Genomic DNA, 21,425 nt, shown 5'->3' with positions numbered 1-21,425 from the left:
ATGTTACAAGATATAGTATTTTAGGAATTAAAAAAAAAAAAAAAGGAAAAAAGCTGTTATGTTTTAGGAAAATTATCTTTTTATATTGGATTATACGTGAAAATTTCCGGATACGATTATTGGTAACTTTCGGCCCAGCTTTAGGTTTAGCCCATTTCATGTTAGAGGGACTAAGCAAACTAAAGTTATAATGACATCAAGTTAAATGTTTTATTAGTAATTGAACTTATACGTTCACCACGCTTTATTCATTAAATTTTAAAATACTTTCGAGTGGGTATTGAACTTTAATACATCATACTTCATCACTCACTCAGTCACTCATCATGTTAATCACTGAACTTTAAAATACTTACGAGTACTAAATGAAGTTTAATACATTGCACTCCATCACTTACATTGTTTCATTAGTCACCGAGCCTCTATTTAATGGCCATTATTTTGAAAGGAGTTTTGCATAGTTATTTTTTTAAAAAAATTTGTGGTTAAAAAGAATGGGAAATTTTTTGATTTACGTGTAAAATATTTTATTATGTAAACGTGTGATTGAAAATGAGTATGAAAATTAAATATTTTCATTCTAGATGGAGACAATTTGTACCTCCATCCCTCTTTATTCATTAAGCCCCTGTTTGGCCCTCATTTCGTGAAAAAATTAATGGGCGGAATATTATTTTTTTTAAAAATGAGTGGGCGAAAAGAAAGGAAATTTTTTCAATTTACGTGTAATATTATTTTATGGAAGATTGCGTGATTAAAAATAGAAGAGAAAAAAATGAAATGTAATAGAATTAAAATTAATGGGGGCCAAACAAGAGTTGAATTTTAAAATATTTTCGAGTGGTCACTAAACTTCATAATAATTTCGAGTATTGTTGATTTTATATGAAATTCAACGTAAATCAAGAAAATATAATAAAATATTAATGTGATTCTCCATCTAAGAAGAAAATATTGATATTGGTAAAAAATATATATATAATTTCTCTAACCATCAAAAAGCTAGTTCAAGAGGAGAGAAGAGTGATATTTTAAAATTTACATGAAATCTTAATTAAGATCATAAACTTCATTTATGTCAAGAAAATAAAACAAAGAAATTATTCATTTATTTCGATTGAGATCGTAGATCAAAATCATCAAGAAAATAAAAATTTTATATTTCTAACATGCAGTGAAATTTTCGATTTGAGTTAAGAATATTAATCAAGACTGAGAAATATATTTTTTATAGTTGTCACGAGGTAATTAAAGAGGGAAAAAAGGACATCGTCTTTATTTATGGTGTTGACGTCAAAATTAGCAAGGCTAATTTTAAGCCAACTTTTAAAAAAATGGCGGTTTATTGTTGAAAAATACCACAAAATATGTTTAGAGTGTGTAATTATGCCTTGAGTAGTTGTATGAAATTACTTGTCCTTTACAAGAGTCATATTCAACTATTTATATTTAGTTTCAACTGACATTACATCAAATCAGTTAAATCAACAACAGTACCGAGCTTGGAACTCGGGTTGTCGGATTTTCTTTTGATTGGTCAATGAGGCCGGTGGCCATGTGTCAATGTTTTCCCCGGGTAATGATGACCTGCAAGGGGCTGGAGGTTGAAGACTTAGGATTGGTTGTTCCGGGCAGTGATGATGTCACCCGTGGCAAGTGTATTTGATTGATATGGTGATGTGACAGGAGTAATTATGATATTTTTCTGAGATAACGACGGGATTGTCCGACCTGAGAGTCAGGACCGAACTCACATTTAACTGAGGTGGGGGTTAGCGAACTGTTTTTATTAGATCGGAGTTCGGATGTCAACAATTACCCCCAAGTCAGTTCTTCCATAAGGGGGCTGACCTTCTGACTTCACCGGTTTTTTTTTCAAGAAAAGTAAATATTATTATGCCAAATGTCATACCTAAGTAGGGATGAGCTGTACGGCATTTTTAGATAGCTTCTTTGATAAGTTTCCTGATACTGTGTCATTTTGCTCAGGAGACATTTCAACCGTAGATCTTCGCTCCTTTATTTTGAACTAACGGCCAGGATTAAAACCATTTATCTTCCTTCTTTTTAAATATTCAATGGCTTTTCATTTTGTCTTTTTACTTTACACTATTTTCTCTCAAAGCACCAAGGAATTTCGAGCACGCCCTATCTGTTGTTTGAGTATGGTCGTCCTTCGAGTTCCCAGGTATTCTTTCGCTTCTTCACTAAGTCCGTTTGTTTTGTTCTTTTCCATGAGTTCGAACAAGTCGAGGGTTCAATCCTGGGGAAATCAAAAGGAAGAATCCGTCCCTTCTACTTCTAGTTCGTCCTCGAGGTGTAGAGAGATTTTTACTCCTATTCCTATTTCTGTTGCTAACCCCGTTACTTTGGCCCGTCCTGGGAAGATGGGGTAAGATAGGGTAGACGAGGAGGTGGGTTCTCCTATGGGTAGTGAAGGGAGCGATCAGTTGGAGTGGGGGGCTGGTTCTTACAGGTCGGTAGTTACAGGTGATATGTTAGCTAGTTGGAGGGCAAAATATGATATTCCGAGCTCAGTAATTATGATAATCCCTGAACCATCTGACCGTGCTGACGCTCCCCCTATGGGATGTGTCGCATTGAATTCCGCTATCCTTCAAGCTGGGCTGAGATTACCTATTCCTAGGGTTATCCGTAAGTTCTTGTCTTTTTGGGGCATAGCTTCGACCCAGTTATGCCCAAATGGGTGGCGAACTCTAATCGCCACATTTATTCTGTGGGATAGATTAGGTAACCTTGAGCTCACGGTTGAGCAGTTCAACTTTTTATTTACTTTTAAAGAGGATGGGAAGAACTCGGGTTGGTGGTACACAAGTGTTAGGCCAAGGGCGGGAGGTTCTCTGGTTTTAGATACCCCCTTCTCAATTAAAAAATGGAAGGAAGAGTGGTTCTATGTGTCGGGGGAGTGAAGTTTCATTCTGCTGAGGTGAATAGGGACGACGTGATCCCAGCGCTTTATCACTCGTTATGTAAGTAACTGCCTCTTGGTGTTTTGACCTAGATTGTATTCCGAGCGGCTCTAATTGATATCATGTTACTATGCAGATTATAAGAGACCTACACTGAAGAAGGACACTCAGAGGCGAGCGGAAGCAATTCGTGCATTGCCGAAGAAACAGAGATCTTGCAAATTTTTGCTCTCGAATTCCAACCTTTTCCAGGCCGACTTGATTCAAACCAGGGTGCCGGGCCCTTCCACCGTCGTAGGGTCTACATTGGTTCCGACCAGTTCAGGTCTGTTTTGATTGGTCTATTGAGGTGATATTTGTTAGAGTTGAGTACTGACATACTTTTTTATTTACGGCTTACAATTCTGAAATGTTGGGATACAAGGTGGTGAAAGCTACGGCTGCAGCGAAGGCCAAGAAGAGGAACGTCCCAGAACAGGATGAAAGTCATTTTGAGGAAGTGGAGGACGAGGTCCCCTTGAAGAGGAACCGTACTGGTACGCCGGCCTCACCAAGGGTCCCTGAAGCTGATCCTGCGTTGAGCTCTTTTCCTTTGGTGGCCATCACTTTGCTATCTCTAGCTCATACTTCGCCACCTCTTGCGGCACCTACTTTCGCTTCGACTAGCTCGGCAAGGGTGCAAGAGAGGTGCCGGGACTTACAGAGGCCATCACTGGACAGTCTGCTAGGCCACCGTCCAAAGATCTTCTTGGATTACTTGCGAGCTCCATCTCCATTGAGGGAGGTTACTATTGCACTTCCCCCACATCTGCGCGATTCTGCAAACCTGCTTACCAAGAGTTAGGGTGAAATGGAGCAGGGCTTCCTTAATGAGATGGCCATAGGCGAGGCCCTAACAACTGCTCAACTCCATAGCCATTGCTGTATCCTGTACATGACGACCGTAGCTGATAAGGTATTTTTCTTACTTCATTTTATTTGATGATTTACATATTTGCAAGGTGCTTAACTTATGGATTTTAATGTAGGTGAAATCTGAGCTTGACAAACTGATGGAGGCCAAGGATCAGGCCTTAAATTTGTATAACAGCATGGAGGCTGAGAGAGCTCAGTTTGCAATAAAAGAAAAATAATTCGATGAGAAGCTTAACACGATGGGGTTTGAGCTGAACTCGGGGCTGGAGATGGAGGAGAAGTGGATGGGAGAGATTAGATCTTTGAGGGAGGAGGCCAGTCGTAGCGTTGAGGCTGAGAAGAAGAGGATTGAGGAAGAGAGAGTTCGGACTGTGGAGAAGGCACGAGAGGTAAATAAGAGGGCAAGAGAGGCGATGTGTAGAGCTGAGGAGGCTGAATCTAGGGTTGCGAGGGCAGTGGAGACTTCGAGGCCGTCCTCCGAGTTTGACGCTCTTGCTCAGGATGCTTACGTCGTAGCTCTGGAAGAAGTGAGAGGCCAGGGTTCGACGTGGGTTTCCTTGAGGAGGCTGTGGAAGAGCAGAAAGAAGAGCTTCAGCGTTTGTCGGAAGCGGCAGGGGTTCGAATTTCTCCTGCTGATGAAGATGAGGTCGCTCCTCGCAAAGACCTCCCTCCTCCTATCTCTTCTTAGGACATTTTTTGGATTTGTGATGAATTTGTTAAACTTTATGGATATCTTGTTTGTGCTCGAAGATTAGCCGTACTCTATTTTGAATGCTTATGAAAATGCATGTTTTTTTTTTTTTTTGTGGGGTCTAAATTTTATTGCTTATTTCATCATTTCATGAATTTTTAATAATGGAATGTCTTCTAGTCCAGCGTATGTGACAGAACTCATAAGTCATGCGAACCTAGATCTGCCTGCACATGCTGCTGGGTTTCATAGAATTTTCAAATAGGAATTTCCGCTAAGGGTCGTAGCATTTACGACCTTAGATCGGTCTGTGTATGTAGCAGGGCTTTGTAAGATTCTTTAGGAGGAATGTCCACTAAGGGTAACACGTACAACCTTAGATTCGCCTGCGTATGTAGCAGGACTTTGTAAGGGTAATACGTACAGCCTTATATCGGTCTGCGTATGTAGCAGGGTTTTGTAAGATTCCTTAGGAGGAATATCCACTAAGGGTCGCAGCACTTACGCCCTTAGATCGGCCTGCGTATGGAGCAGGGCTTTGTAAGATTCCTTAGTACTCTGAAGAAGATGTTCAAAAATAGGAAGTCTCTTTTCATTGGTGTGATTGACATTACAAGTGGGCTTTATATGTCACGCACTTTTCCCATTCATTGATAATACTGCTTGAGGTGTTCGGCATTCCAAGGATGGGGTAAGGGTCTACCCTCCAAGTCTTCCAGCTCATATCCCCCTTTTAGCAGGACCTTCGTTATCAGATAGGGGCCTCCCAATTCGGGCCCAGACATTTACTGCCTACCTCTCTTGTGGGGAGGAATACTTTCCGTAATACAAGGGATCCAACTTTGAATTCTCTTTTTTGGACTTTTTGATTGTAGTACTTGACGTTCCGCTGCTTGTAAACGGCATTTTTAAGTTCAGCATTGTTCCTTTTCTCCTCGGTTAGGTCGAGTTCCGTACGAAGAGCCATGTGGTTCCTTTCTTCGTCGTAATCAATTATGCACAGCGAGGGAATGTTGACTTCTAGTGGGATTACAGCCTCTACACCGAAAGCCAGTGAGAACGGTGTTTCTCTCGTGCTAGTCTTTGCAGTGACGCGATAAGACCATATCACATTGGGGAGTTCTTCGGCCCATCCTCCTTTAAACAAGTTGAGTTTTGCTTTCAATGTATGCTTAATAATTTTGTTAATGGCTTCGACTTGGCCGTTTGCATGCGGATGGTTCGACGTTGAGAAATATTTCTTGATGCCAAACTCTTCACAGAAATCTGAAAGTCGTGAGTTGTCGAATTGTTTTCCATTGTCTGTAACAATGGAGTGAGGTATGCCGAACCTGCAGATGATTGATTTTCACAAAAAAGTCGATTGTTTTCTGTTCCGTGATCTTGGCAAGTGGCTCTGCCTCGACCCATTTGGTAAAGTAATCAACTGCGACGATGGTGAATTTTACACCTCCTTTTCCAACCGGCATAGGTCTAATTAGGTCGACACCCCATTTTGCAAAGGGCCAAGGTGCTGTTACTGGGTTCAACTTGCACGGTGGAGCGTTTATGATGGGGGAGGCGCTGGCATTTGTCGCATCTTTTGACAATTTCAAGAAAATCACGTCTTATTGCAGGCCAAAAGTATCCTTGTTGTATGATCTTGTTGGCTAGTGAGAGCCCACCTGAATGGTTTCCATATATTCCTTCGTAAATGTCTTGCAGGGCATGCTGAGCTTCTTCTTCATTTAAACACCTTAACAAAGGTGTAGAATATCCCCGTTTGTATAGTACATCGTCAATGAGTGTACACCCGACCGACCTGATTCGAAGCTTTCTAGCCTCTGCAAAATTTTCGGGACATTTCCCGATTTTTAGGTAGGTGACGATCTCATCCTGCCAGGTTGGTTTGGGGTCTATTCCTCTCATGCCCCCGTGATTCCAGGCGAAGACATCAAGGTTTTGTCTAAGAAAGGCCACAATTTCGTTTCAGGTGGATGGCTGCAACTCGCGCCCGACTTTGAGCCCCTTTGTTGGGTCCTTGACACAGATTTGAACTCCTTCTAGTTCTTCGACGGTTCTCCTCCTTCGATCCTGGTCCGCGGGTTTAGTGGGATGAGCTCGGATTCCCATACGTTTGCCTTATACACTCCCGGGGAGTTGCGTTGGTGGCTGGTACAGGTTTTCCTCATGGCGTTCGTTTGAGGGTCCCGCCGTCGTGGAGAACTTGGTGGTGTATTCGTTTTATGAGGGTAGGTGTGAAATGGATTTCTGGAACTTGAGCTACGACTCATGGCTCTCAGATTTTGTGGAGAGAATGAGACTATTTTTCACAATTAGAGCCCTCTTTCTAGCGCCAAACTGTTGACGTCAAAATTAACAAGGCTAATCTTAAGCTAACTTTAAGAAAAAAGGGCGATTTATTGTTGAAAAAAGACCATAAAATATGTTTAGAGAGTGTAATTATGCATTGAGTTGTTGTATGAAATCACTTGCCCTTTACAAGAGTCCTATTCGATTATTTATACATAGTTTCAGCCTACATTACATCAAATCAGTCAAATCAGCAACAGTACCGAGCTCGGAACTCGGGTCGCTGAATTCTCTTGTGATTGGTCGATGAGGCCGGTGGCCATGTATCAATGTTTTCCCCAGGTAATGATGGGGCTGGAGGTTGAGGACTTAGGATTGGTTGTTCCGGGCGGTGATGATGTCACCTGTGGCAAGTGTATTTGATTGATAGGGTGATGTGACAGGGGGTAATCATGATATTTTTCTGAGATAACGACGAGATTGTCCGACTTGGGAGAAAGGACCGAACTCACATTTAACTGAGGTGGGGTTAGCGAACTGTTTTATTATATCGAAGTTCGGATGTCAACATATGATATTTTATGCTTCAAAATTTTGAATTTCTGAGCAGTTCGATTCAGCGAGTAAAGGTCCATGATCATTCGAAAGTATTTTAAAGTAAAAGTTCAGTACTTAATGAAATATAATGAGTGAGCAATGAAGTGTAACATATTAAATTTTTTTGATCCCTCGAAATTATTTTGAAATTTAATAACTAATGAATTATGATAAATGAGCGATGAAGTTCAATACATTAAAGTTCATTGTTCATTCAAAAGCATTTTAAAATTTAGTGATTAATTCGTAATGGAGTTATAAATTGAGCCCCTGTTTGATCCCCATTATATTAAATTCTATTATATTTCATTTTTCTCTCTCCTATTTTCAATCACACAATCTTTCATAAAATAATATTATACGTAAATCGAAAACTTTTCATTCTTTTTCAACCAATCATTTTTCAAAAAAGCACTATTCCCCTCATTAATTTTCCTACGTAATGGAAATCAAACAGGGGCTGAGTGTGTAATGAAAAATTAACTCCAATTTCAATATTCTTTCATTTATTATTATTATTATTTTTCCTTTCACAGAGAGAAGAAGAAATACGCATCCTCGGTCTATTTTATTTTTTATTATTCGTTCAGAATATAGTAATATAGGGAAGGTAAGAAGGGAGAAGGAAACCCAATACACTTGGGACTTTGAAGAAACAAATATAAATTTAAGAGGGGAAAAAAAAATTTGCTCTTCGCTTTACACGCAATCACTATCAAACCCTTTCGTTTTTCTTATCAAGTTATTCCTTAAAGAAAAACTTCAGTCCTGCCGTCTGCAATCTGGTCGTGTTTTAAAATTCTTAACTCTATATAATTTTCATTTTTTAAAATTTATTTATTCTTTAATTTATAGCGGTGAGTTTTGGCTTCCGGCGGACCTGGATTTTTTGTGGGTTGCAGGTAAAAATTTCTCTTCTTGGGCCTTTATTTACTTATTTTATCTGGGAATCTGGGATTCCAAACAATCAGAACTAGATATTTTCTTACGTTTTTTTCCCTTATGCCTAATGGTTATTTTTCTTGGAATTTTGCAAGTTTTTGACTTGTGTGATGTTAAATGAGCAAAATCTTTTTTAGCTGGTTTTTTCTGTGCTCAGTATGCGATTATTGAGTTTTTTTCTCTATTCAGCTACTATCCGATCAACTGAAGTTACTATCCGATCAACTGAAGTTACAATCTCGAGTTTTGGATTACTTGCAGCTAAATAATAAATCCTTACTTCAAACCTTTATCAGTAAATTATATACCCTTGACATTCCTGTTTTAGAAAGAGAGAAAAAAAAAATTGAACTGTGGATGACTTTACTATGCTGAAAAGGTCATTTTCTTACGGTTCCTTGTATCTGCATATGATTTTCACATTTATTGATGTTAATGGCTGCCAATTCTAGCCCCCATTCACTTTGGAGCTTTTGCGCTTCAAAATGATAAATAACAGCTGTTTGACGTTACTCTTTCAAAACTTAAATTGCTGTCTGCATATTTTGTCGCATTATGTAGTACAAATTTACATTGTATAATTTATATACATTTGGTGTCTTGAATGCCTTCTCTTGTGATGTGGTTCTCAATGCCAACTTGCATAGGCACATACAAAGAGTTATTAAATTACTAGGTGCTGAAGCTATTAATTTGATTAGAAAAACACCTGGAAACAATATTTATGAACTTCTAATTTATATATTTTACTTAAATTTTGATGATGAAATCAATTTAATTCTTGCCTGTCACTTTGATTTTTTGTTAACACTCAGAATAATTGTCCAATTCTGCTACATTAAGCTTTTTATACAGTTTCCTTTTTTTTTTTTTTTTTTTTTCTTTCATCGTAGTTTAATATTTTCATTAAAGTTTCTGGGTAGAAAAGAGTTCTATTACATCTCCTAAATTGTCTAAATTCTTTTTTTTTTTTTTTTTTTTTTTTTTTTTTTTTGTTACTATCATCGTAGTTTAATATATTCATTAAAGTTTCTGGGTAGAAAAGAGTTCTATTACATCTCCTAAATTGTCTAAATTCAATCTGCATTTAATATTATAGTGCTGATCTGATTATATGATGTTTGGAGCATGAGTATTGTTTATAGTTAGGGTGTGTGCATGTTTTATTAACTAAAGAGCTGTATATGTATAGTATATCCTCTATAAATAATAAGGTCGGGATTGAGAAATTATATTATATAATAGGGGTCATTAATTTATCCCATTAGTTCAAATTGGAGCCAGGAAATTTTACTGATTTATGAGAGTTGTACTGTATATTATCATATGTTGGGATTGAACTTATGGTGGAGTGATCAGCCAAGTTGAACAGGATGGATCGTTACTTTGTGCTATGTTTCCTGGATAACATGTACTATATCAGACGAACAGGCCTAAAACAAGTAAATAAACAATCAAATTGGGAAGTCATTTTAGTGATCATTTTCTGTAATGTTTCAATGAGGTTGTTAGTTTTTACAAATAATGAAATTTAGCAGTGGTCTCTTTATACGAAAGTTCTGCTACAAATTCCTCATAGATAGTTTGGTCGGCGAACTATGCATTTCTATTTTCAAATTGAAAAGACTGACTGAGATGCAATGTTCAGATGTGAGAGCCTACGTGAGGGCGTAAAACAGAGCATGTTTAACCTGGCTTGAATATGCATTGGAACTACAGCAATCCAGCTGTGTGGCTATTCATATATGTGTCCATTTTGAGGTCATTGTACAACTTAGTAAATTTTCTTAGGAAAGAACATACAAAAAAGTTTAACACATATGAAGAGTAAGATGAAGGCCGTAAGGCATCAAACATCCTTACTTTTCAACTGTTGACGGTATGGTGGTAAATCTCATATACAAATGAATCTAAATCTTCACTAAATTAGAATAAATTTGTAACTGAGCAACAGGTTCTAATAGTTTAGTTACTCAAATTAAATTGATAACAACAGTTATCAAGCATCTATTGCTTTACAAAATCAATTTGTTTAAATTTGTACAATGAGATGATTTACTTTAAGAATACGAATGAACAAAAACTTATGAACTAGTGTACTGTGTACCCCCTCCCTCCGCAAAATGAAACTGTTAATTGCTTATTTTTAAGAGTAAAAGAAATAAAAATGTTGTGTGAATTTTTACATAGATATCTTGTCAAGTTTTAGGGTTACATTGATTCTATTTTGTTTTTCAGCACAATGTTCTGATTGAAGTAGTCGAGGAATGGACTGGCTGATTTTGCCTTCTGTAAGCGTGTATGAGTGATGTTCAGCGGGCAAATAAGTGCTAACTCTCTTAACATATTCAAATGGAATTGGCACAGTACATCATCTCTAAAGACAGGGTTGCTTAAAGATGTACCTCAAGAAATTGAATTGTCTGACTATCATAAGCCGCCAAGCCCCCATAGTGAAAGTCCATCTGGGCTTCTTGACTGTGAGACTTCAAATGTAGAACCCATTGACGATCTGGATCTGTTTATTGAGAGGATTTACACCTACTACTGTGAGAAAGGGCTTTGGTGCATTATTTTCAAGTGGATTTTCGAGCTTCTAAGCCTTCTTTTCATCATATGTTTCTCTGGATTTTTCTTGTTATTTGTTGATTGGAATGGCCTTCGCAATGCGAAGTGTGGAATGGATGCAGTGGAATCTGGAATTAAGCCTTGCGATCTTTCCGAGGAAGCTTTGCATAAGCATCCGTTCACTCCTTTTACTCTTTCCAAAGCTATAATTGTAGGATACCTTGGAATATTTTCCATCTACTGGATCTTCTGTTTCTTGAGGTTTTTCACGCAATTAAAGGAGACTCTTAAGATCCGTCAGTTTTTCTACAACAGGTATGTCTTGATCTAATATGGAATTTAACACAAATCTGGCCAAATAACATGTTTGGCTAAGCTTAAAAAAAGTGAACTTAATTTTTTCTGCAAGTGAAGACTGATAGGCTGGTTGGCTAAGCTTTAAAGTTACTCTTAAAGTAATTTTTCAGTTCCAAACGTAAACACTTTGAGTACAACGAGTTACTTATTTTGGAAATAATTCTTACTTTTCCCTTAAAATAAGTAACTTATTCTAATATTAACCAATGAAAAATTATATTTTTCTAGAACTTATTTACTTACTTATCAGTAAACTTGGTACCTTTAAAAAGCTCCATCTTTCTTTCTTTTTTTTCAGCATCTTTATCTTTTCATGGTTATATTTGTTTTGGGGGGAAGAAATGTGGACCATGGATTACACATTGCATTTTTCTTGGTTGTCTTAACAATTTGACATCAGTCTCTGATTGTCTTTTAGGACAATTGGATCTGTTCGTTTTTTGACTTACTAAAAAAAATTGAATGTTTTTGTGCAGTCTCCATGTAACGGATAATGAAATAAAAACTATGCCATGGGCATTGATTCTTGAAAAAGTCATTCAGGTACAAAGTTTGCAACAACTATGTGTGGTCAAGGATCTTTCTATTCATGATGTGGTAATGCGGTTGATGCGGAAGGAGAATTATTTGATTGGAATGGTTAATAAAGGAGTGCTTGCCTTCCCTATTTCTGGGTGGGTTCCAGGTGCTGGTCCAACTTTCAGAGTTGGTCTAAATGGTGTGCAACATCGACTAGTACTAACAAAAACACTTGAATGGACCTTGAATTGGTGCATTTTGCAGAGCATGTTTGACAGGTAGTTATGATCTCCCCCCTTTGCACACACAAGCATCTGTGAAATAAATAATTATCATTAGTCACTTGGGGTGGACGTGGGGAAATGTAAGAGATCCTATGGACAGTCAATTGTTTTTGGCATTTTAAGAACATGAATTTCCAATTAGGTAATGAATCATGTGTTACGACACACAACTGTTCCATGCTAAATATGTTGCGTGAGCTTTTCATACATATAAAAGACATGATACTAGAGATTAATCGCTAAAGATCAGAATAGTTGGAACACTCATTTTGTTTTTCAAGAAAAAGTCTCCTTAATTTCGTCTCCCCCTACATTGTCTTGGCAGATGATGGTGATTATGCATATATTCTTTTGGCATCAAGTTGGACTAGTCTTGTTTGACCATAAAGAAATACGTATGTTTAATTTGGTTGCAGACCATTTTACTTCTGTCTTCTGATCTAAACGTTCGTTAAATCCACAGAAACTTTTGTCTGCGGACGGAGTTCGTCTCGGATCCTAAAACATTAAGGAAAAGGCTTATGATAGTTGGCTTTGCAATGCTGCTTCTGTCTCCTTTTCTTGTCATATTCATGCTGGTATATCTTTTTTTAAGACATGCTGAACAGTTCTATAATCATCCAAGTACAGCGTCACATAGAAGATGGTCAAATCTCTCCAAGTGGATGTTTAGGGAATTCAATGAGGTATGACTCTTAAATTTGTCTGCTTGCTTGGCTCTATTTCTCATTCTTTTTCTTGAGGGGAGGCTGGGGGCTAAGAAACTATTTCGTCCAATTCTTGCAATTTATAATTATTTGTCATTCTGAAAACTACTATTAGTTACTTATGCTGATTGTACTACTTTAAAAACACGTCTGAAGGTTTGCATCCTCTACATGTTTAAATTATTCAAAAGAACTTATTTATTTTATTTTGTTTTGGTGAAGAGTGGTATATCACTTATGGTGTCTCATCTTTCTTACAGGTTGACCATTTGTTCAAGCACCGGATAAATAGCAGTGTAGTGCATGCTTCAGATTATCTAAAGCAATTTCCTTCACCTATACTAACCATTATTGCAAAGTTTATCTCGTTTGTTTCTGGTGGCTTTGCTGCTGTCCTCATAATTATTGCCTTCCTAGAAGAGTCTCTGCTAGAAGGCCATGTAACACTTTTGACTCACACTACTTATATGTATTTGGCAGCATGTCTGTTCTTGTAATTAAGGCATTTTTTTCATCGATCATTTGTTTGAATCTCGCAGATATTTGGTCGCAACTTATTTTGGTATGCTGCTGTTTTTGGAACTATAACTGCTATAAGTCGGGCTGCAATGGTGGATGAGTTGCTTGTCCTGGATCCACTGGGGGCAATGACACGTGTGGTCCAACATACACATTATATGCCAAAAAAATGGCGGGAAAAGGAGAATACTGAGACTGTACGGGCGGAATTTGAAACTCTATTTCAGGTATTCACATGCTATATACCAGACTTCAGTTTCTAAGCTGGTTACCTTGAAATCTGCCCCCGACTCCATTTACAACCAAGGTATTTTGTGCCAATACGACCTAACCTTTAAATTTTGGTAGTCAAATCCTCAATCTTCTATTGGAGCAGATTTAGTCCAAGTAGACAGTTTTGCTCCAAATTGACATTACAAATGCTCATGCATTGCACATGATGTACACTGAATCCCAGCTCCAGGGCCTCCAACACCTCCCCCCCCCCCCCCCCCCCCCCAACCACACACACACATCAACCACTGCCCCTCCCCATTCCAACAGTCGACCTTCATACCCCACCTTCTCCTCCTTTACTTTAATTTTTCACTAAATTTAGCCCCCATTTGGCCTTCATTATTTCAAATTATAATGGGTGGAATAGTATTTTTTGGAGAATGGGTGGTTGAAAAAGAAGGAAAAGTTTACGATTTACGTATAATATTATTTTATAGAAGATTGTGTAGTTAAAACTAAGAGAGAGAAAAATGAAATTTAATTTAATAGGGGCCAAACGGGGGCTTATATGTATTTACTTATTTTATTCCTCAGTAAAGGGAGTGTGTGAGAGACATGCAATTTTAACATGCATTTGGATGAAAACCATCCCCTAGGACTAATTTTGCTACATTAACAAAAAGGCTGAGGATTTGGCGACCCAGATTTAAAGGTTTTGGATGCATTTGAGCAGAATGCATAGGTTGGGGACCTTGCTACAATTTTACCTTTCAAATATTATTAATTAACTGCTTGTTTCATAAAGAGTTTGTTGGAATAATTTGGCAGTTTTCAGTGGCTTCTAGTAGGGCATATTCACAGTCCATCCCTCCCTCCACCCTACCTCTGACCCCTTTCTTCCCCGGGTTTATTAAATATTCTACTGCTGTTGTGATGCCAAGAGGTCCTATGAGTGCAAGAATTTCATTATCAAAAACATAAATGTTTTCGAATCTGCTATTATTTTTTAACATTTGATTGTTATTGTAGATGCCAAAAGGTTGATTTACGGAAACACACAATTCATAATCCAACCTTCTAGCTCTTGTTTATTCTCTCGTGAATGCCAGGAAATAGATATTAAAAAATTCGTAATTCACCCCAGATACAGAGAATTTGGAGTCCTTCACGTGGATTACCAAGAATTTGGACAGATAATTGACAAGACTCACTTTCTTATTGAATTGGTCCTCATCTAAACAGATCTTTATGGTCTTATTGTACACTGCAACCAAATTTCTAGCGTGAGAAGGAAATCTCAAAATTAATATAAATAATCCTAGCGCTAGTGGTAGAAATAAAGCGTAAGTCACCAAAATAAAACCCTAATACTGGAGGAAAATCTAAAAGCTACTATAACCATTCTCAAACTGCAAAATGGCCAAAAACAATCCCTAGTTTCTGTTTATGGGCTGCATTACTTTGAACTACTTTAGGCTAATGTGGATCTATTTCTTGGTGCAGTACAGTGGAATGATGCTGCTGGAGGAGATGGCCTCAATCTTTATCACGCCTTACTTGCTTCTATTCGTTGTCCCAAAGGTTGTGACTTTAAATGTTTTTTTTTTTATCTCACTCTAGTTGTTTCTGAACTAATAAGCTGTTTTGATGTTGCAGCGGGTGGATGACATTTTGCAGTTCATTGTGGATTTTACTACGAACGTTGAAGGTGTAGGCCATGTTTGCTGGTTCGTATAGCACATATCTTCTCCTTTTCCACTTAAAACTATCAGTGAAGTTTAGTATTCAACATTATACCTTACTGGGCTGTATACCAAACAAGATTTTAGGTTATTAAAGTTTTCCTGCACAATAGGTTATGTTTTCCTCTCTATACTGTCCAAATCCAGCAACTTGATGAATTTTTCTCCTCCGGCAGTTTCGGTGTCTTCAATTTTAAAGATCATGGCAACAGCAAATATGGCTCACCATTTAATTCGCCTCGCATTAAGAGAAGCTCCCAGGGGAAAATGGAAAAATCAGCCTTGAGGTATAACCATCTTTAATCATGTCATATGCTTCTATCTTGGTCTTATTTGGGAAAATTTGAGATGGTTCTGATGAACTCAACTACCATGCTTGCAGCTTCCAGATTAGCTATCCTTCGTGGGAACCAGATGCTCAGGGGAAACATTTCCTTGCATCTATCAAAGCGTTTCGAGATCAAAAGTTGCAAGGACAAGGAACAAGAATTGCAGAGTTGGCTTCTAGAATGCAGCAGCAGAGTCCAAATTTTGGAGGGTTTGGTGGCCGAAACTACAACTTTTCGAGGGAAATGCCTTTTGGTAATGCTGTAACTGATTCGATGTGGCTGATAGATGTTGAAGAGAAGAATTTTCCATATATTCTCGACTGGTATTATACCTCACGAAATCACGATAGAGCTGGTTATACAAGAGACATTTCATTTAACACTTTTGCCGATGTCGAGGAGAACCCTAATGATTTCCGGAATGCTTCCCACTCATCAAAAAACGAAGCAAAATATTGTGGCAACTGGAGATATCTTGATGTCGATCGAGTTCAGAGTCATCTTGAGGCTTCTACATCTTCTCCTCTCTTTCAGCAAAGTGTCTTGCAACATCACAACACAAGTAATGCAGAACACCGCCCTACAGGGAGCCATTGGTGGGCTAGAAGTCAACCACAAGGTGCGGATCCGCAGACAAGTTTTCTTGATCCTCCAAATTTCTTCCACAATGCTCCGCATTATAATTACGATAATTTCTCAGAGCAGAGTGTGGAGGATCAAGAAGACTCGGAATGGAGGAATCGTAAGAGGCTTTCTCAATCTTTCTTTATAGACAACTTAGATGGTGGCGAATTCAGTCTTCCATTCGATGATATATATGAAAGCAGGCCTTTAGAGAGGCCTACTGAGAGTGCTGATCCTTCAAATCTTGTGTGATTCTGCAGGAATGCATCTCTAAATTCTTTGTTGTATATATCTTGTATATAATTAAATATTGAATAGGCTTCAGGTTGATAATGATTTGGAGGGGGAAGTGGATGCTACTAAAGTCTGTTTAAGTTGAAAACACTGATGTAAACAATGTCTTTTCAAACCATTCCTCGTATTTACATAGTACTCACTTGATTTTATTGTGGCTATCAGTAAGTCTTTCACAACAATGCTTCAATCAGACATGGAAGTTTTGTGTTTGTTTATTTATTTTGATGCACGTAAAAAGTGAATCAATCATGTTACATGTATATCATATTTGACATCATTGTTTACATTGTGCTAGTGACAATATATCATTCATCAATTTATATATTTTTTTATTAAATTACTTTTCCGTCCACAGTTTTTTGACAACACAGTGGATGTCAAAAAAGATATAAACCATGGAATGTACATTTAACATTATTCAAAGTGAATAACTAGCACAAGTATTTTATTAGTATATTTTGAAAAAAAGGCCATTTATCAGATTATGTGATTCAGTCTCACTAGTGCTTGGTGGCATCTGTTTATGTGGCCGTGGGGTTGAAAAATAGGGTATAAAGGGCATAATGCTGGGAGCCAACCTTCAATTTTCCTAACTTTTGTACAGTGAGAGATCGGAAAATTGAAAAATCTAGTTTGAAGGGTTTAGGGTTCAAGGGTTCGACAAACCGAAACCCCCAATAGAGTGCACTGTCAATAACCATCAAATTCCATACAAATCCATTACCATGAGAAGAGCTTCATCGAGACTCCTCTGTCACCTCCGCCAACCATCCACCAAAACCTCTTCTTATATCCTTTTCAGAGACTCCACCACCCACTATTCTTGCCTCGCCCCCTCGGCCACCACCAATGATCAGTCATCGAACCACGAGTCACATACTCTGAATTCTTGTCCAAAGACTCAATCTTTACTCTTTTCTAGCCCCAAAACCTATAAATTTCAGACGGCCTCGTCTCAGAATCTGAACACCCTTGTTGACCCAAATGGCCAAAATGTCTCTCTTTTATCCTCAAGACAGAGGAAAATTAAAGAAAGATCACAAATTGAGGAGGATTTTGAGTCGGCCGAGTCGGCGGATGACATGCTTGAAGCATTCAAAGACATGGAGGCTTTCCTTTGATGAGAGAAAGCTGGGCTTGGCGTGCTTGAAAATGGGCCTCAAACTTGACTAAGAAGGTGAGGACCCTGAAAAGGCTGTGTCTTTTGCTCAAAGGGCTTTGAAAATTATGGATGATAATCACAATAATAGTAATAAGTCATCTTTGCCTCTTGCCATTACTTTGCAATTGTTGGGTTCTGCTTCTTATAATCTAAACAGGTTTAGTGATAGTTTGGGGTATTTGAATAGGGCTAATAGAGTATTATGTAAGTTAGAGGAGGAGGGTTCCTGTAGTGCTAACGATATCAGACCTGTTTTACATGCCGTTCAGTTTGAATTGTATAATACTAAGACGGCAATGGGTAGGAGAGAGGAGGCTATTGGTAATCTTAGGAAGTCTTTTGAGATTAAAGAAATGATTTTGGAATAAGATAGTAGAGAACGTGGGAAGGCTAATAGGGATGTAGCAGAGGCATATGCCGCTGTTCTGAATTTTAAGGAGGCGCTTCCATTTTGTTTGAAGGCAATAGAAATCCATAAAACTCGGTTGGGGCATAACTCGGTGGAAGTTGCCCATGATAGGAGGCTTCTTGGAGTTATTTATACTGGATTAGAAGAGCATGAGAAGGCGTTGGAGCAAAATCAATTATCACAGAGGATCTTGAAGAACTGGGGTCATAGTTCAGATTTGCTTCATGCAGAGATTGATGCAGCCAATATGCAAATTGCCCTGGGGAGGTATGACGAGGCTATCAATACTTTGAAGGGCGTTGTTCAGCAGACTGACAAGGAGAGTGAGGATCGAGCTATGGTCTTTACTTCCATGGCCAAAGCTTTGTGTAATCAGGAGAAGTTTGCAGACTCAAAGAGGTGTCTCGAGATTGCCTGTGGAATTCTCGACAAGAAAGAAAGCTCTTCTCTCAATGTTGCTGAGGCATTTATGGAAATTTCTATGCAGTATGAGACTATGAATGAATTTGAAACTGCAATCTCCTTGTTAAAGAGAACAGTGGCAATGCTTGAGAAACTGCCTCAAGAGCAACATTCAGTGGGAAGTGTTTCTGCAAGAATTGGTTGGTTGCTTCTGTTGACAGGGAAGGTGGAAGAGGCAATTCCTTACTTGGAAGATGCTGCAGAAAGATTAAAAGAGAGTTTTGGTTCCAAGCATTTTGGAGTGGGTTATGTTTATAATAACTTGGGAGCAGCTTTTTTAGAATTAGAAAGACCACAATCAGCTGCCCAGGTTTTTGCATATGCGAAAGATATCATGGATGTGTCTTTAGGTCCTCATCATGCGGATTCAATAGAAGCGTGTCAGAACCTTTCAAAAGCATATGGTGCCATGGGAAGGTAAAAATTGAAAAACAATCGCCTTTTCATTTCTGGTTATAGTTTAACTCTCCCCTAATGCTTACAAATTCCTGGTGTAGTACTAGATGGACGTTTTCATTTTTTGTGAATACTAAGTTCCCACCACGTGTTGTCACAAATAACTTTATTGAGTTTATGAAATATTTCTAGAGCATCATGCTATACTTTCAAACACACCTTTTGGTTCATATATTGTGCATGTAGTATTATGATGATATTCATTGTTAAACTCTCTTTGACACTTGATGGTTAATCATTCTCAAGATATATAGGCATCACCATGTACAGCATTAAGAATGGGATGGAGTTTTTTCCCTTTATTCTTACGGGCTGTGTGTGTGGGGTTGGGGGGGTTTGGAGCTTTCAGAGCTTCTGCTACTCTGCTGAGAGTTGAGGCTTGAAACTTTGTTTTAGGGAAGGAGACAATGAAACAAAAATGAATGTGATATTTTACTCGTGCATGTATATTGGAACAATAATAGTTTTATTCACATGTTGGATTATGCTATGCACATATAGGTGCTCCAGCTTACTCCTATTGAATATTGATTTAGACTTATTATTGTTGATCAAGTGAATGTGCACACAACAATGCATACATATGGATATGGTTGTCAATGGATATGTGAACACTAGATTGAACTTTGCAGTCACGATACTCTCTACTTATCCTACTGAAATTCACAAGCTCCATCATAAAGTAGTACCAGCCAAAATGTTATTGTTGTTTTCTCACTTGCTGATTTTCTGTTGGATATGTTCAAGATGCGTGCTTTATGAAAATATATATATGTAAACCAATGTGAAATGGTCCTTATAAATAATTTGTTTCTTTTAATGAAGTTCATTCATCCACTGTGTAAGTAACCATAAGTTTCTGAAGAGTGTTTCATTGATTATTTTAGTTATCCCAATCTAAAGACTGTTTCTGACCTATCATCTTTCTGTATCAAGAGTCCTTTCTAGAAAACAACACAATGGTTTACCTATAAAATCTTAAAAAACTGCACTATCAAATAACTGAATTGAAGTCCTTTTTCCTATGCATGCTTGAAGTTTCCTGTAGTGCTCATTTCTCATGGAATAATACATGTCCAACGTTGATTATGTTTCGCTCTATTCAAGGGGACAAATAATGCCAGCTTGAGCAATTTCAACCTTTGGGGTTGAAAAATAGGTGTTAAACGGCTATGGTAAAATTATGTGGAGTAGTGTACACTTCCTATAGGATCAGCACTCATTTTAAAAATCGTTGATTATTCTCTCTTTTGAGCTATTGACTTGCCAAATTTATGTGGAAATCATACGTATTTCTTTTCTGCTAGCTTATTCAGGAAGGAGGGGGAAATCTGCCCGTGCTCATGACTTTGACTTGAAAATAGATGCAACATTTTGATTTTATGCTTAAAACATTCATTCCAATGCTCCTTTAGAAAATTGTTTGAACGAATCCTCAGATTTGTTATAGATAGCCAAGACCTTCATTAACGGCTGAAATCTCATAAGATATGGATAAATTGATGAATGGGTTTGTCCACATGTTCCTTTAAAGCTCCACTAAATAAAATAAAAAATAAAACGGTAGATTACTATTCTATCAATTGATTAAAGATTATCTTGATATCATGTATTTTTGGTTGCTATTGTTGTACATTTGCTCTTTGTCGGGTGGAAAATATTTTATATAACATCTTTTTTCCTTCCTTAATTGAACAGCTATCCACTTGCCATTAACTTCTAGGAGCAGGTAGTTGAAGCATGGGAGGGCCACGGGCCAAGTGCTCAAGATGAACTCAAAGAAGCTACTCGAGTTCTTGAACAATTAAAGTCAAAAGCTCGTGGTTCATCCTTCGAGTCTCTTACGAAGGCCTTGCCTTTGCCCCTTGGCAGTGAAGGTTGTTAGAAGTGTGACTCAAATAGGAGTCTAAATTGCAATAGATTTTCTACCTTTTTTGGGACCCTTTTAGGGCTAGATTTTATACTATAAATACAAGGCTCCTCTGTCAATTTTATTGAAACATTTTGCTGTATTGTACTCTCCTTTCATAGTGAATTAATAAAATATCGTTTCTTCTGCGAGTTTTTCTTTTACTTACTTTAATCTTGTTCTTGGGTTATTTGTGATCTTGTTCAATACTTCAATTACAACAAGTGGAATTCATTAAATCTCAATTCCTGTATTATTGGTCAATCGGTCCCAACAAGTGGTATCAGAGCGGGATTATTGGTGGATTTTTGGCCTGAAACTGATCGAAAAATTGTCTGAAAATTACCAGAAAATCAGAAAACGAATCTGTCTAATTTTTCGATTTTCTGCCGGATCTGTTTTTGCGTTTTCTGGTCAAACCAAAAAGAGTTTGGAGAAACGAATACCACCAGTGGACTCAACAGGCAGACACGGTCCAGAAAGGGTCACAGGTTGTCG

The 21,425-nt window shown here is 37.9% G+C and overlaps 1 protein-coding gene and 1 pseudogene across 2 annotated transcripts; both read left to right on the top strand.

Annotated features, from left to right (window-relative positions):
• Window positions 1-8,064: 8,064 nt before the first annotated feature.
• LOC111391434 (autophagy-related protein 9-like) lies at window positions 8,065-16,678 on the top strand. 2 transcript variants are annotated; one of them, XM_023016653.1, is made up of 10 exons: window positions 8,065-8,327; window positions 10,606-11,250; window positions 11,769-12,089; window positions 12,559-12,781; window positions 13,063-13,242; window positions 13,342-13,548; window positions 15,041-15,118; window positions 15,194-15,264; window positions 15,393-15,566; window positions 15,662-16,678. In XM_023016653.1, exons 2-10 carry the CDS (start codon window positions 10,676-10,678, stop codon window positions 16,482-16,484), a joined length of 2,652 nt encoding a protein of 883 aa, XP_022872421.1. In that variant the 5' UTR covers window positions 8,065-8,327; window positions 10,606-10,675; the 3' UTR covers window positions 16,485-16,678. The 2 variants fall into 2 exon arrangements, with proteins under 2 accessions (XP_022872421.1, XP_022872422.1); XM_023016654.1 differs by having other exon boundaries at window positions 8,066-8,327; window positions 15,456-15,566.
• Window positions 16,679-17,042: 364 nt separating this feature from the next.
• Window positions 17,043-21,079, top strand: LOC111391420 (annotated as a pseudogene).
• The last annotated feature ends 346 nt before the right edge of the window (window positions 21,080-21,425 follow it).

The sequence above is a fragment of the Olea europaea genome, unplaced genomic scaffold (genome assembly GCF_002742605.1).
Source record: "Olea europaea var. sylvestris unplaced genomic scaffold, O_europaea_v1 scaffold792, whole genome shotgun sequence".
Taxonomy (NCBI): Eukaryota; Viridiplantae; Streptophyta; class Magnoliopsida; order Lamiales; family Oleaceae; genus Olea; species Olea europaea.
The sequence above is the reverse complement of the archived record's forward strand: the minus strand, read 5'-3'. Positions and strand labels throughout refer to the sequence as shown.